The sequence below is a fragment of the Apostichopus japonicus genome, chromosome 20, assembly GCF_037975245.1.
Source record: "Apostichopus japonicus isolate 1M-3 chromosome 20, ASM3797524v1, whole genome shotgun sequence".
NCBI classification, from domain to species: domain Eukaryota; kingdom Metazoa; phylum Echinodermata; class Holothuroidea; order Aspidochirotida; family Stichopodidae; genus Apostichopus; species Apostichopus japonicus.
In genome coordinates, this window is record NC_092580.1 from 19,525,543 (window position 1) to 19,542,868 (window position 17,326).

The following is a 17,326-nucleotide window of genomic DNA, read 5'->3' on the forward strand; positions in this document are numbered from 1 at the left end:
CATAGGATAGGTATTAGGTAGCTTCTGTTGTGTGTTTTACCCGTGTGTGCCAAGGCAGACAATTTAAGTTGAGGTGGGGGGGGGAGGATATTTCTTGAATATTTGCACCGCAAGTCATTCAGCTTGAGAAAGGCGAGAACTTTGCAAAGATGTCAATAAATGAAGGATGAACAGATATTTATTTCCCTGAATATTTGTAAGAAGCAGGTCTTTTTGACACTGGAAATAGTTATTTGGATGGTCAATCAATTAAAGTTTGTTTCTGTTATTCACTTCTGATTTGAAAATTAAGGAGACTATAAACTAGATCATAGGATGGTTTCTTCGATCATCTATGGCAGGGGTGGGCAACCTTTTTGAATGAATGGGCCAGATATAAGGAGTGAAAAATTGACTGGGCCGCACCTAACCAACGAGCTGCTGTTGATTTTGATTCCGAGGACTTTCAAGGAATAGGTGTTCACAAAAACATAATGTTAATACAGTACAGTTGATCATTAATTGGGTTAATAGGCCTACCTGACAGCATCAGTGCCGATAAATTCTAAGCAGCTAGCTCGTTTTTTGTGATGATGTAAAATAGATTGATTTTATTTCTTTTTCTTGAGATATCTCACAGGCCGCAAAAAAATCACTGACGGGCCGCATGTGGCCCGTAGGTTGCCCACCCCAGATCTATGGGATAAAGGTGATCAGTGTTGCATCTAGAAAGTCAGATAATAGTCACCATGCTTATAAATGAGACATAATTGTCTTACTCTAACGATCTTCAACGGTTGGGGTGATATGGAAAACCAGCACCTCCTGGATGCATTTGTTAACTTCTAAGTTCTAGCAATGTTTAGCATGCTAAAATATGGTGCTCATTACCGTAATGACCTTACAAGCTTGAAGTAGGTGTTTACAGTCGTCAGGTCTTCGGAATGATATTTTCTACGTTACAGTGAGGTTATCGGTATCCCCACATTCGGTTAACACAATATTTGCCATAGCATTGACGGTTAAACGGTGACCGGATTCTCTTCACTTGTAATAATTACCATTCTCGACGGTTTTGTTTCCCTCTTTATGATGTACAGGAAGTCAAAATATATGTGACTAACGTGCCAGAACCAGATTCTCCCTAGGTATAATTAATAACACTGTTTGTGTTACTGTTCCCTACTATGAAACGCCTTTCCTTATGAAAAACTTAACTAGTTCTGGCAGCAGTCATTGCGATTCTGTTACAAAATAATTATTCGTTGTCAGGAAGCGGATGGTTATGGCTTACCGTTCCTACAGCAGAAACGCTTCCTGTGTCTTTGAAAACTTTTGCAGTCAACTTTTTTAACATTTCCGTCAACAAAATCACATGTCATTCTTCGGCCAATCAAAAGTCCTCCGACAGTTTCTGTGTACTTGGTAGACTATCGTACCTAAGTGACAGAGAACAGCCGCCGCAAAGTTGTCATACTTTCGAACGGAACAATTATGGAACTAACGACATGAAAAGAACATAGATATATCAGAAAGGCTACTCCGTGACCGTTTAAACATTTTCGGAATGCCTGGACTTAAACTGTCTTGTTTCAGAGGTGTTAAAGATGGTAAGCCAACTTACGTTACACATAGTGCCAGCAGCAACTCCTCCTACAGTCCTAGGCTAAGTTAGGTCTAACTTTCCGACTCTGCATAATGTTGTGTTGGTGCCAAATGTGCGATAATATTTGTAAGACTGGCAGGTGTAATTAGGTACAGCCAAACGGTAGACCTAAGTTAGACCTTGCCTAGAGCCAGTCATAGTATTGATATCGTTATCTCGGTTCCTATCACAAACATTTATTGTTTTGCAAAATAAAACGTGAAATTTGTAGCCTATGGCTGAATATGCCTAGAGGCTAGACTATAGCCTAGGCGAAAGGAACTGGTGTAGCCTAGGCCTACCAATGTTTGAAATTGTTTTTAGACTGAGTGACTGCCATGTTATATAGTTTTCTAACAGTAGCAATGATGCAATTTAAATGAAGTGTTAATGGTGTGTAGTACTTGCAGTGATGTTGTGCCAGGTTGCCGGTTGCGATGATTGAATTTCAACACGTCCTACATATTTCATTTCATTTATTTTTCCATTTCCTCACAATGTTTATATAATAATAGGACTGTGAAGACAATACCATGCAAAGAAAATAATAAGTAATAAATCATATAAAAAAAAAATACATAGGCCTAGGCTAGATTGACTCAGTGAAAGCACAAGTCGAAGTTGCTACACAAGCACCAGCCTATGTTACATTCTTGTGTGTATCTAACTGTTATGGCTTTGTTTCTGGCAGCAGGCCTAATTTTCATTTCTATGTTGCTGTGGTCTCTAGAGGACATGTTCATTTGTGGCCCATTTGTCCTTCTGTCATTGGATAGGGTCCTATTCCTTTGAATATCAATTGACTCACTAATAATTTTTTCACATGCATTTAAAGGTACACAAAAAGAAAATTTATGATTTCTTTTACAGAATATGACCAACGCTTACGTGCAAATTAACATTAAACAAATGATATCACTTTCTTTCACACAAGGTTAAGAAAAACGTATCCACTTGCACCAAGACAAATCTATGCAGATATGTCGAGGTGATAATTATTTTTTGATTGATTTATGATTTTGAGGGAATATAGAAATCCCTTTAAATAAGAAGATAGCAGGACTGAATAAAATGTTGTTATCACCACAACTTAATCTTCCCCTTGCCTTGCACTGGCATTGGCAAGGGGAGGGGGGGGGTGGGGCTACATGGAGGCACTTGCACTACCAAAATGTTTGAAAGAACCTAGGAAAAACATAACTTTTTTTATACCATTACTAACAATTATAGATTTTGGTATAGTTTGAACCTGCTTGGATAGGCACTGCCAGCTTTGTGGTAAGGTAATATAATAAACTTTTGACCATTACCACTGTATTCTGTGTGTAGTAACTTGTATTTAGAACTGCATTTAGCTATAGAAGTGTAATCAGTATGTGGTGTAAACCCAGAAATTCTCTCATTAAATTGGAAATGAGCTTTGCTTCGCCTTGGTATTCTGCATGTAGGAATTTGACAAAGGTTGGCTAAAGGATTGCATCTAAAGTGAGATGAAATCACACAATTTATGCAAAGCAGGGGCATCTATCTCATCAGCAAGCACATTGCTATAACTATATCATTTACAGTAAAATGTCAGAACATTCCTATGAATGGTTTCAAATTTTGCAAAATTAGTGTGCCCTTAGAAGACTTAAGTAATGGTGGCAATATGTTGAAGGCTACGGAGGTTGAAATTGTATCAGATAATTAAGTTAATTCAATGCCAGCATTTCATCAACTGGTGCATTTCAGTGAATAATTAGTATTTCATTGTACAGCAACAAATTGTAGGCTTATTATGGTACAACAAATTGGTCACAGAGACTGTTCATCAGCAAGAATAGAACATTCTAGATCCCTAAAGATATGCAAATGTAGGAACTCCAGCATAAATGTGATCAAGGTTTTAGCCCTTATTCAAAAGATTCTGGTTGTGTTCATCCATTGAACTGACACATGAAGGGTTCAAGTTTGGTACTATTGACTCTTTACTTCTTGTTTTTGAAGATGTAAAGTTTTACTTTTCAGTTGTTGAGCCTTAGGTAGCAATTAACTCAAGCCTGATATACAAATGAGAATTGTATTTAGTACATGCTCTGAAAGTGTGATAGGTCTAGACTTGGTGTTTATCTGTTTTGAAAAGTAACAGAGTTTCATAAATTTGTAAACATTGTTGCATTGATTATTAATTAATGTTAGAAAATTAACAATAGATTTCCATCATGTATGTGCACTTGATGATGAGAGAGGAAATTCCACATTAAGAAAATTAACAATAGATTTCCATCATTTATGTGCACTTGATGTTGAGAGAGGAAAGTCCACAATCTAATCTCCATGTAGAGCAACATATGTACTGTCAAAAGCTTGAATTCATTTGGATGTTATTGCGCAATTAAACTTTGGCAGATGATCACTACATGTATGAATCTAGGAACTCGCTTTTAATATTGTTACCAAACGACATACTACCCCCTTCCCGAGAAGCATGTGCACTTAACTTCATGCTAGGGTTTCTAGTTTTAACAGTACAATGTATGCCTTATATATTTCCATGTATCCTCGTTTATTGTATAGGATGATGCATCACTCACTGTCTAGGTTTTGTTTTTTGAAACTTGTTAAGTTTACATTTGAAAGCATTGTTTGTGCCAATTTAGGCACTTGAGTTGGGTTTCATTACTAACATTATGGACTGTGTAGAACACTTGCCAACAAAACTTTCTGTTTAAGGTACTTGAGTATGCCAGGCAGATTAAATGTTTCATTCAAACAATAGAATCAGTTCTTGTAGCATGCAGTTTACCGAACTATAGGGAGACAACTATGCTTGTCCCAAATATATGTGTGTGCAGTATCTGTAAGTGTGATAAACAAGGTTGTCTAGAATCGTAATTGTTCAGAAAATTATTTATTGACTCTCATATATATGGTTAAAAACATGTGTCATTCAATGATGTATTTTTTACTTCACCCTTGCATACACTATCTTCCTCACAACAACTACCCTCTCACTCTACCATTCCTATAGCAATTGGTAACCAGAAAATTGTCAATGTCCTCTCAGGACTGGTGATTAGCTGATTCCAATCTACTGTACCTCGCCCCCCCCCCCCACCACCCCCCTCTCATTGACTACTTTCCTAAGTATTACATTCGTGAGGCTTGTATACCCAGTTCCTCACCAATGCCAAGAGACTTTCGTCCTTGTGTTAGGCTACGTTTAATTCCCATAGTAACAACATAGGCCTATCAATTTGGTACATTTGTGTAAGGTTGTGTGGTTTGTTTAGCTTCTGCATTTAGTATCTGTAGTCAAAGACTTCATACTCTCAGTTCTCCCTGCTACAATTATACTGGGAGACATTGTTCCAGCCTAGTTTTCTTGCTGAGGGAAAGGATTTAGAGAAAGGCTTTATCCTTCTCCATGCTTTTTTCTTGGTGTTACCATACCTTCAAGGTATTTCACATCTTTGAGCATTTCCATCCCAAGTGTAAGAAGGTTAATTTAAGATTTTAAAACTTAAATGTTAACTTTAGCATTGTGAAATTATAAATCCTAACTAGCTAGAGCAAGTGGGCTATTTCAACAAAATCATTATTTCATTATAAACAAGACCTTCCACAAAATCAACTCAAAATATTTTGTCAGTTCCATACAGTATGTCCTAAATGAGCATAATTTGCAGGGAGACTCTCAAAGGTACTGTAGCTTCTGTAGATTAAATTGCTGAGAAATTCTGAGCAATTTTGTTATCTAGTTAGAATCTGATACTTTATGAGAACTGTTTTTGACCTATTGTATGATGCCTGTGCTATACCATACCACGTTGCAATACTAACACAAGTTTATCAAAACAGCTCAGCAGACTTTTAGTAACTTTCATCTCAAAAAGTCAAATTGAGGGTAAATTTTGTAATCAAAAAGTGCAACAAAACAAGAAGAGAGACAGAAAAAGTGATTTCATACTGTACTACTAGAAGGAAGTTGTGTTGTTGTTGTTGCAACACGTAAAAATTCATATTCTGTCTAGAACTGTTATGTAAATTATGCTGCGAGTGATAACAGGCCCAGCTATCATAACAAGAAACTTGAAATGGATAATGTTAGTCTGCCAAGCCTCTTGCATCACCCTTAAGTATATAGACAGTATATGCAAGGGGCTTCTGAACCCCTCCTTCCGGTGCAGCATTATTGGAAAGTGAATTTATTTTTGTTAGCAACTCCAGAATTATGTACACACAATTCCAAGTCAAGCATGTTGATTGGTGATAAAGCTGATCACCATCCGGTCTGCCACACGTGTCCCCATTTCGAGTGATCCTACTACATCCTGTCTTTGTGTGTGTATATACTGCTCGGTTCTTACGTGGGGTTTTCCAATTTGTTTTATCCTTCGATCCTCTTAATTGAGTATTTTTGAGCCAGACTAATTTTCTAGGCTGTGGGTAATTTTTGTTACTTCCTGTTATGGGTGTCTGGTCTTCATACAGTAGATATTAATACAGAGTTGTCCTGTTGGGATGAGCCTGTAATACTGGGTACTGTCCTATGTACAACCACATCGTAGGACATTCGCTCAATCAGGTTTCCATTGTCGCCTCGTCTTCGAATGCAGATGCTGTACGTACCTTTCCATAGGGGAGATTTGTAGCAATTGACTCGTTAACAAAACCCACATTTTAAGAAAAACGTCTTCAGTTACTTCTCACTCACATTGACTTGCAAAAATATGTTACATTTTTTGGAACCTTACTTTAGTCTGGTGGTATCATACCTGACCATTTATCAGATATTTAATGCTCCTGAGATAACATTTATCCATTTACATGGACCATAAACAGAACTTTACATTAGTCCACAAAAATCAAAGAATGGTATATAGTTTGCAATAATGAATGATGAATATTGGCTTAAGTTATCAATGTTGCCATGTATATATTGATATTAGTGGCATACCAATTACAGTATACCTGTTAAGATTGCAAGTCAATTCAATGTTCTTTCTTGGATTTAAAGCAAAAAATGTTGCTCTTTTTTCTTTCTTAAAATTAACTAATTTGACATATTTTCTTCTTTTTGTTTGCAAGACACTTCCCATCATGGGGGACCTTCCAAACAAATTTGAGGAAGTTGGCTCAGTTGTGCAGGAATTAGTTTGTTAACAACACAAATTTGCAGTGAAATTATACATTTGCCAACAATTGACCTCTGACCATTTTGTTTTGAAGGTATGCACACACATACACGGACAGCTTTTTACCTACCCCTCTCCAGATGGAACCCCGGAAACCATCTCTCCCCTATTAAATTCCTACATAGCAACCATTGCTATGGAAATTGAGGTTGATATAGTAGGCTTGCGTGACCAACAATGAGGTAGGAAGAAGAGAAACCACATGTTTCAATTTCTTCCAGTACTAGGTTGTTTCTGACGTCAAAATCAACTTTGAGTAATTTTAGAGTATCTTTGCTCTTCTCTTCATTTGGGTAGTATGTAGGAAGCGTGGTTTTCTTCAAAATGGCCTTTCCAAGTGTATAAACCCTAAATGAACCCTTGTTACCCAATGACAGCCAAAGAATACTGACTGAAACCACAGTACATAACAATGGGTGCTTCAAGAAAGTCCACTGGTCAGGAAACTAAACAAATGCAAACCACTTCCTAAAATTTATTCATTTGGTGAAATTTGCAGTAGAAGCTTAGTTGCAATTCTGAATGGACATGCTTTGATTCATTGTAAATAAAGGTACGTCAATTGTGCCGGACGGACACGACGAATGAAAAAGTTTAAAGCTTTGAAAGATTTTAAACCCTTGAGTGAATGTATTCTATTACTATTTGAAAGTACCTGGAGAGGTGCAGTATATTTACTACAGTAACTGTTGAGGCTTCTGTGAAAGGGACTGATTTTGGGTATTATAAGGCTGAACGTATGATGGTGTGGACGTGATTTATAGTAGTACTGGTAATTGGAATGACCTATATTGCCATCACAAGCAGAACAAGAATATAGATAGTGTGTCTTTTATGGTCCTTCTCATCACATGCTATTCAAGTATTCTATAGAAAGATAGACAAAGTAACAAAAGGGAAAAAAAATTGTCATCAAAAGGAAAAAGTGATCATTTGAATCAAGGTTTTGATGGAAGATCATTTTTGGATGATTAACTGCATCAAATGAACAGGATGGCGACTATGGGACAGTTTGTGAAATCTTTCCTATTGTACCGTGCATCAAATTCCAACTGTCAGTGATGTTTCCCATTGCAGTATTTTCATTTGCATTCACGGATAAGCGGTGACCGTTATATTGAATTGAAAATATTTCTGCAGCTAGGCCTATACCATCTGGTGAAAATGTGTTTAATATAACACAGTAACTTATTAGTAATTACCTCTTTGGATTAAACCTAAAATTATTACACATGGATTCTGCAATCAACAGAGGATTAGAGATCAGTAGATTGTTTAACATCCAGTACACTCTGTGTTCAGTGATCCTAAGGGATTAGATACTGTAAATGATGTAATAATAAGTTACTGGCTACCTCTTATCAGTCTTGTGTGTATGATGAGGAAGGAATAGTAAGGAGGGTTTCTTTTATCGATTCACTCTGCACACCAGAATATGGAACCTTCATGTTACAGATCTATGTTTCAGCTAAGAGTACTACCCCTTGTTTTGGCAGTGTAGTGCACATTACTATAGTCTGCAGTGGGATGGACGATTCTAGTACAGCCTTTCACTGTGCACCCAAAGAAATCCGTTCTGTTGGAATTTTCTTTTGGAAATAGGTTTATATGCTATTTACATCAATTCAATCTAAAAATATTCACAATAATGCAACTCAGACCTATTCTTTGGAATGGAAAGTTGAAAGACCTTTAATACAGAACTTGTTGGGAATTGATGGATTTATTCAATGACTCTTTATGCATATAACTGTTATTGACTGTTATGGTAACCATAGAGAAATAATATTTTACCCTCCAAAGGCCTCCTGCACCTTTTGGTCAGTTACACTTACAAATAAAACCTTCCGACAAAACATCCTTAGACTCAGATGTCTTCTTTGTTTTCGATCGACAAAGAGTAACCTTTTTCACTATCAACTAATCTGGCAGCAACCATTACAAACTATCCTTCATATGGAGACACTTTTAATGTGTGTGTTTGAAGATGGATTATTGGCAAGATTAAATACAGAGCTGACAACAGAGCCGATTAAGACTGATCCATCCAAGTCATCTAAATCTCTTGCCAACCAAATCACTCCAGAGGTCACATGAAGGAAAACTGGTCATTTCTGTGGGACAGTAAAACTATACACCATCAGGTCTAGAGCTTCCACTATAGGTTTGTTCATCGTACGAGTCAGAACAGTAATGTTGCCAGTGCTGACAAAAACCTAAACAACTACTGCCTGTAGCTTGTCTAAAACAGACATTCTAAAAAGGTATGAAAAGAAGTTTTGCTGCATGAAGAGCTAAGTGATTGACATATCAACAAAAGTTTAGGTTCTCAAAAGATTGCCAATGAAACTGCTATTATTGATATGACTTTTACGTAACGTCACATTGCTTTAAAATAATCTGTAGTGGATATTCATGATACTCTTTGTAACTAAATTGTACCGATCCAAACCAGAAACCATCTCTTTGTAAACGTCCTCTCCATTTACAATGAAACTTTATCTGAGAGCTTTAACAGACTTTACAAAGAAGGAAATGCGACACATTGAATTTCGATGTATTGATGAATCTGATTAAAAATGCCTGGAGGGAGGTTTCAGAAGTTACGCTTCAAAATCTTGAAACTGAAATGGAGAGCAGTTGGCTACCCTGTGTACTATGGTATGTATCCTCCCTGTATGAATATTTAAAGACTAAATACTCATGGATAATACATATTTAATAGTTGCTGGCTGATTGTGGTGAATCAGATTGCATGTATACTGTATTGCAACATGCATTTACATGTAGGTGTTATGTACCTTAGTGGAATAATTCATTGATCTCATATTCCTACATAAAGATGCAGGCGAGATTCAGTTAGGGATGTCTTTGATGGTTTCATTCATGAATTTTCTCACCAAGAATTTTTATGAGACAGTTTACAACTGCTCTCGTTGTGTAAGGAATAATCTTGCATGTTAGGCCTTGTCCACGGGGAAGGAGATTTGCTGGTGGATATTTCTCAGGAGTTATATGGAAAATACATTAGCAATGTCTCCAAAAATTCATGTGGGGAACAAGTATTATCCAACTTGTCATACTGTGTATATGACATTAATGACAACTTTGTAACAATACTGACTGCATACAGAGCATATATACACATAAATATATAAAGATCAGTATATAAAGTTCAGTATATAAAGTTCAGTATATTAAGTTCAGTATAAAATAGTAGTATAATGCTCAATGCAACTGGTGCAGGACTAGATATACTGGCTATTCCATTGTGTTGCAACTGTGTTGGTGAAATTCTGATGGAATAGCGTGTTTATACTATATATAGAATGATACATACTATTGGGACAAACTGACACTCTCTCCTGATTGTTTGAATGCTTGCACATGTCTGAGATGTGTATGCATGGTCTTTGGCAGAAACATGGTACCCATGATTCATGTAATATTACATGTATGCATTCTAGCAGCACTGTGAGAAACATGTCAGCTCTCTTCACTTGAGACAGTGCAGTTTTGTCTATAGATAGATACTACTACTACAGTACTATACTGTGTATTGTGCAGTACCTTATACAATAGTTTACATATGTGGTACTATAATAGAAATGCCAGCTGCTGTATCCTGAGTTAATAATCCATGTACCATATTGAATGCCTGTTCTTAATTACCCTGTATAAATTGCTCTATGTGAAACAGTCACCACACTTAACAGTCATCTGTTATCATCCCAAAATATGTTAGATAGTACAAATTATGGTCACTGTAATGCCCTTATTTCAACAAGCAATCGATTGTCACCCTGAAATCATAGAACTTCATGTACACAGGAACCATAGCATTTTATAATTGAAGAAAGTCCAGAGACTTGAAAACTGCTACACAAAATTTGACACTAGATTATATTCCCTGACATGGAGACAAGCATGTTTGACTTAGACAGATATATATAGTATACTCTCATACCTTCTACATAGACCTACCATCATACTGTATGGTTGGTTATTAATTGCCTCAAGATGTTTTAAAAGGCACTAAGGAGCAAGGGGATTAGGAAGCTAGCTACCATATAACTGGAATACAATTAGCAAGACTGTAAAATTGTCAGTGTTATGAAAGCCCACTAACAGACAGTGTGCTACATTGATTTGGATCATAAGCTAGTATAATTGGATAGGGGTAAGGAGGATTATATTGAGGTTGAGAGTCTATCAGTATGAGTGGGATGTATAAGTTTACAAGCTTCAAAATATGCTACAGTAGAAAGTCAAGTAATGGTCAGGCAAATGTCATGGTCAGACTTAACGAAATACTTACATTTGCTTTGCTCCTCTCTTACCTGTCTCCCACTCTACATCTGCACTTCCCCATCTACCTAACTACACACTGGGAAACATTTTAGCACTGCGCCCTCACTCCCTGGGAACCGCCCACTTACACCTCATTCCGAATCTACCACGCAGGCAGAAACTATACGTTTTTGCTAGCAATCCTTCCGTAGCAAATTTCATTGGTTTCTCAAGAGTTTTGGAAATCCATCATGGATCTGCGACCACTAAAACACCTATGCAGTCGTCTCCAAGAAGCACTTTATAAGTATCCTTTTGTTTTCATGCATTTTTGTCCCTATAAATACAAAACAATTTCTTTCACTGAGAAATTTATGCTTTAACTGTAGTTCATTATACCTGTTGGACCCCTAATTATAGCACGTTTGATCCGCCCAAAAGACTTTTCCGATGTGCTGCAGATTCTAACCATCAGAATCATTCCCAGGCATCTAGAGAAATGATTAATAGGATTTTCCAGAGGTAAATTTATTTTTGACTTGTTAGAAAAACAAGAATCTAAGCATTCTGGTGAAATTTTTCAATCAGTAACTCCTACATGTTAGCATTGCCAGTTTTAAGATGTTCGTTTGAAGTTGAAGACATTTTATATCAAAATTGAACATGAAGCAAACCACAGTGGTGTCATAGTTCCACAACTACGAAAAGCAATTTTTTATTTTGGTATTGTTGGCCGCCTTCCAGCCTGGAAGTATTCAGAGGCCAACAGGGTGATAGCCATCACCGTTATATCCCCTTAAGTACCATCATAACATATTTAATATTGAAGGACAAAGCAGCCTTTTTTTGTGTCCATGACATTGGTCAGTGTACTTCAGACAATATTATTTTAGAATTACTCAGCCTAAGGAAATTCTGTAACAGAAGAGTGTATTTGCAGGCATAATCGCGCCATTACAAAGCTAGGTTAAAGGAGCATGCATGTTGAGTTTGATAGGTCATTTCATTTCCCTCCACATCAGTCGAAATTACTAGGGTAATGCTCTGTAAGAACTCTGCAAACGGTTCCATAGTTTAGCGTAGTTTTACTGACGCTGTACACTCTGACTAGGCATTTTAGAAAGGTGCAACAAAATACGTTTTGAGAGAAATATGGAGAAGAAGTTTTGTAGGGTTCAAGAAATTCCATTGAGAAATTATACCAGATTCATCTGTTAACAAAGTAAAACTAAACAAGATGCCACCCATATGATTTCTTCAATAATCAACAAAATTATACTGAAAACTGAAGTGGACATTAATGCCTCCCCCCCTCCCTCCTTCACCTAGACACCTCATTCTAGATGTGGATTCAGCCGGGGCTGGCATTGAACCCCGAACCTCCCGATTGCCTGTATATAAATATAGATACCCATATAGGTACCCACCCATAAACACAGATTTGAGATGGAGGGGGGAGGGGATAGGCAGAAGTCAGACCAATGTTCAGTGGTGTTGATATCACCACCTACAGTAATGTGGTACCACACCCATGTGAAAATCATTGCTTTAGAAACAATAGTAGCATCATTCCCTTCATCCCCCCCACCTTAACACTCTCCTTCTCTAGCATTCCCTCTCCTGGATGTGCACTGTTACTATGTACCTGCTCACTAGGTAGTTTTTACTTTCATACTTAAGTTACTGACAATACTATACATTGCAATAATGCCTATCCCAACTTCTGCCTTAAATTGGACCAATTTGACATGCAATTAAAACAAATCTGCTACGAATGGTTTGTAGGTCTCTAGGATAAATGTGAAAGGCGAGTTACAGAAGTAAGAGAATTTCTTGAGGCTGTTAAATTGTGACATGTATAAATGAGCGTCTGTTCTTGTCTGCATCTGCTTGTGCTTTCCTATATTTGCCATGTTATGATGTGGACGTTACGTACGCAGTACATACACACAGTATGCAAACCAATTTTACTTTGAGAAGTGTCCTCGTGTAAACGACATTCCATCCTGATGTTCTTTGTTGTTCACTTCTGAGTGATGAAGTGTTTATGCTAACTTTACATAACATATTTTAAATGCTTTCATCTCTAATGGACTTTAATGTCCTCATAAATAAAATCCATATGTCCTCATAAATAAAGCCCATATGATAATTACTGACGTGTCATGTACAGGGCTATCACTATTGTACAGTGTTGGTGTCCCCTGTGAGTGTTGGTGTCCCCTGTGAGTGTTGGTGTCCCCATGAGTCAGGTACAGTCAGATCAGTCACACATTTGTTGAGAGGTTCTGCAATAGGACTGTAGTTACAAAACTTGCCAATAACAAGCCAAATAAAGCTTTGTTGATATTTGTAAGGAGTAATGTGATTGGTCAAATCTGTCCAAAAGGAAAACACAGGCTTCATTAGTGGCGATACTGCACAGTGTGTTTTGGTCGCAATGTTCGACCATGTGTACTGCACTGTATGTACAATTTGTTTGCTAAATCTCGGTACAGGCATATGTTCATACACTTAAAAAAAAAAAAATCTGAAATCTCCCAAAAGATGACTTGATTGGGGGAATCCCCCCCCCTTTTTTTTTACATCCTAGCACTAACACTGGTACCAAGAAGCATGGAGCAAGTTTCTCAAACTCAATGCTTTCAGGTTTTCAACAAAAGCATACACAACTTACATCATTACTTCCTTGCACTCGCTGCTGCCAGATATTACTGTTATTGACCGTGTCATATTTTAATTGAATTACTTAATTGTGTTTAATTACTCTCACAAGCTATAAATTGCTGTTCTATGGACACAGTAAATGTACAGGTTCAACAGGTACATGTGTAATGTCATTAAGCCATAAGAATGCTCACTTCAGTCTTCTTCTTTCAGTTGATCCGGAGCCGTTAGTTTAGGATAACAAATCTTTTTACAACTTTTTTTACCTTTTTAAACTTTTTTTTACAACAGCTGAAATATATATGTTGCTCCTGAGAATTAACTCTGGTTGGTTTTATGTCCATCAGTGTTAATGGTGTTGACTTCTTATTAATGAATGATAGCACTGATAAAGTTTTGTCACACTAAATTGATTTGCACAACAAGATATAACTACACAAATGCAGAGATGCTTAGCAGAGTTTTTTTTTTCATCATCCATTCCACCTTTGGCTTTAGTGGTTAACACTTATTTCAGGAGGAAATTTGTTGAACTTGATTGAACGCCAGTCTTAATGGGTAGCTCGGAAGGAAGAGGTTATTGACCTAAAGCTTGTGTCAATGGGTGCTGTGCGAAAATATCACCAACTGTTGTTCTATTTAAGCTAGTTGCTACATAAATCTATCCACATGATGCATAGATAGTTTCCTATTCAAAGATCTATGTTTCAGTAAAAACATTTTTTTGGGTAGACAAAATTAATCAAGTTCAAAATTTGTTATACAAAATTAAAACATTAGTTTATTCCCTTTATAACAAATATGATTTGGACCAGAATTCCGGGCTATTCAGTGGGAATATCAGAACAAACCTATATACTTTAATATATCTCAACAAACAAATACCTTTTTACAATGTGGTAACATGAATATGAAATTTTTGCAAATCATGAATAGTGAGCTTACATTATTTAAATGTGCGCATTTGTCCCAGTTATTTATCTGATGAACATTATTTATCTCTTTCCTGAACATGTTCCTGTATAAACTGGACCGGAAGCAGCCGGTTAATGTTTGTTATTTGGAGTACTTTAAACGTCAACAATTACAAATTCAAGAGCAACAACCGTTTGTTAAATCCCTGTCGTCAAATATGTGACCAAAACTCTTGAAAGCAGATGGGGCAAAATAAAGGAAACTAGGCTATAAGCTCAAGGGGTTATTGTTAGGCAATTGTATTTATTGATGGTTAGAACTGGCATGTATTCAAGAACCGCTGTTTCGTGTCGAATGTGAATGAGCTGGTTTGGGCGTTTTTACTTTCAAATGTGATTTGATTTAAGTGCAATAAATACACACTCCAAAAACAGTTGTCAATACAGTAGTCAATAGTCCGGAATGAAATTTCGGAATCGTATGTTTAATTACCCCATTACCTTTAGTGCGCAATTGAGTTCAAGGCCTGCGATTTGTCGAAAATACGACCCTGCCTGTTCCTTGATACAATATAAGTCGGGGCCTTGGAATACTCTCTTTTGGGTATTGTATCAGACAGTCGGGGTTTGCTTGGAGTTGGCACATGTGTTTTGATTTCTTTCTTTTTGCGCCAATACCGCAGCCAAAGATTACAGGTTATCAGTTACCATCTCTGAGTATGTGCGATATCATCTAGCAATAGATCCATATAACAATAACTTATTGACCTTACAGTCAAAGAGATGTTGTAAGTTTAAGGAAATGACTTGCGCTCATAAGAAGTCCCATTTACATCTGTGGAATAAATTATCTTTTGTGGTGGATTTCTGAAGTTGATAAGTGGATATTTAAATTTTTTACTAAGGTTGCTTTCTTGGCACAGGAGGAGTTCATGGATGCTATAAATGTATAAGCTTAATCATTCAAATCTGTGAGTCAAGTTGAAGCTATAAAGGGCAAGAGGATATGATTGCTACACAGTTTATAATGGAACGGACTTGTAGTAGATATATGGTTTGCACTCGAATCAGATCAGCTTTTGTGTTATAGGTTAGATTGAGACTTCTCAACACGTTATTAATGACATTGTAAAGTTCAGGGGCTATTTGTGCTGTGGATCCACAGGGACAGCCTGCAAAATCACAATTGAACAATCTGAAATCTCTGAAATGTGTGGATTTTTTTAAATCAAGTTTGGAAGCTCTTTTCTGAACAATTTTGTACACAGATACATGAATAGTTAGTACTTTTATCCACAGATGTAACTCCAAAACTAGCAATCCTGGATGTAAACTAATATTGTCAACTTTGTTAGGATCAGGGAAAGATTTGAAGTGACTTTATTTTCTGATCTTGTTTGACATTCTCTATGCTCAATGGTATAATCTAAATAGTTCCACAAGGACTGTGTTTGGGTGTTTGACCAGACTCTTCAACTAGATAATCTTGTAGATTCTTGTCATTCAGTGTCCACCATTGTTTATCTTTAGATGTCTGTTAAAATATTCTGTGTTAAGTCCTTTCTTTCTGACTCCACCAGCAGCAACTTGACCATTGGCCTCCATTATTTGACCTTAAAGCTTACAAGAGGCTGTGGTCATAAACTGCCCTCATCCTCCAAAGAGTCTTGTTCTTTCTAAAGGAGATTCTTCATCCATGGTTCAGTAGGATTTAATGGATCTTTACAGCAATTAGTTGCCCTACTTTGAAAGGAGTTTGACTCCTCAAAGCTATGCAAAGAATAACACTAAGACTCTCCTTTAAATACTTTCTTGGATAAAATGGAAAACCTTGACAATAGTCCCTCCAATGGTATGGGAAAATATGTTAGGTGCAGTGTGCAGTAAATAACTGTACAACACTGGATGTATTGATATTTGAACAGTTTGGATGAAGTTTTTATCGGAAATATTTGTGTAAGGAGAGAATATTTTGTAAATGAATTTATATTTTTATTGGATGATGAGGCAGCTTATACTTTCTATACCCTTGTTTGTTGTGCTGTTTTTCTCAATTGCATATATTCCAAAGTTGTGACTTTGTGTGTTGTTACATACTTTTTCAGCCAAACCTTTCAACTTTAAAGGATATGAATCCTGCTTGTTGTGATAAAAAATGCAGACGCTGCCATATTATTTGGTTCTCGGAGATAAAATCAGTTGACAATTTTAAGTGTGTAGCTGTGTGAGATTGGGGGCATACATGTACAGTTTTCATAACATTTCAACCTTGTGTCAATGTGATTGATTGATGTCCTGTAGGTACAGTACAGTATATGGCTCGTTTGCTTAGTGATGGGTCTGGACAGTACTTAAGAAACTATTTTTTATCGTTGATGGAATAATTGGATTTTCTAAGAGTTTGTGATGTAGGCAGATGCAGAAACATGAAAAAGAACTTTAAACGAGTCACACGGGTGTGTGGCAAAGTTGCCCATAAGCCACATTTTCTGTTTCGCAATAACTTACCCAAGGTGCATGGTGAGTATGAAACGCTACAACAACAAAAAAGATCTAACACCCTTGATTTTGTGAATGTAACTGAAGATAACATTAAGCATCACTTGGTTTTGTTCTGTGGAGGGAAAGGAGAGGGGGGAGGCCAAGGGAGG

At 36.8% G+C, this 17,326-nt stretch overlaps 1 protein-coding gene across 2 annotated transcripts in view; it reads left to right on the forward strand.

Annotated features, from left to right (window-relative positions):
- Positions 1–1,391: 1,391 nt before the first annotated feature.
- LOC139961169 (glutamate receptor-interacting protein 2-like) overlaps positions 1,392–17,326 on the forward strand; it is a 50,738-nt gene continuing 34,803 nt past the window's right edge. The window contains exon 1 of one of the 2 annotated variants that reach the window (XM_071960133.1): positions 1,392–1,589. In XM_071960133.1, the coding sequence (XP_071816234.1) occupies positions 1,547–1,589 (43 nt within the window). In that variant the 5' untranslated portion in view covers positions 1,392–1,546. Of the gene's footprint in view, positions 1,590–15,314; positions 17,196–17,326 lie in introns of those variants that run through there. The other variant, XM_071960132.1, reaches the window with a different exon arrangement.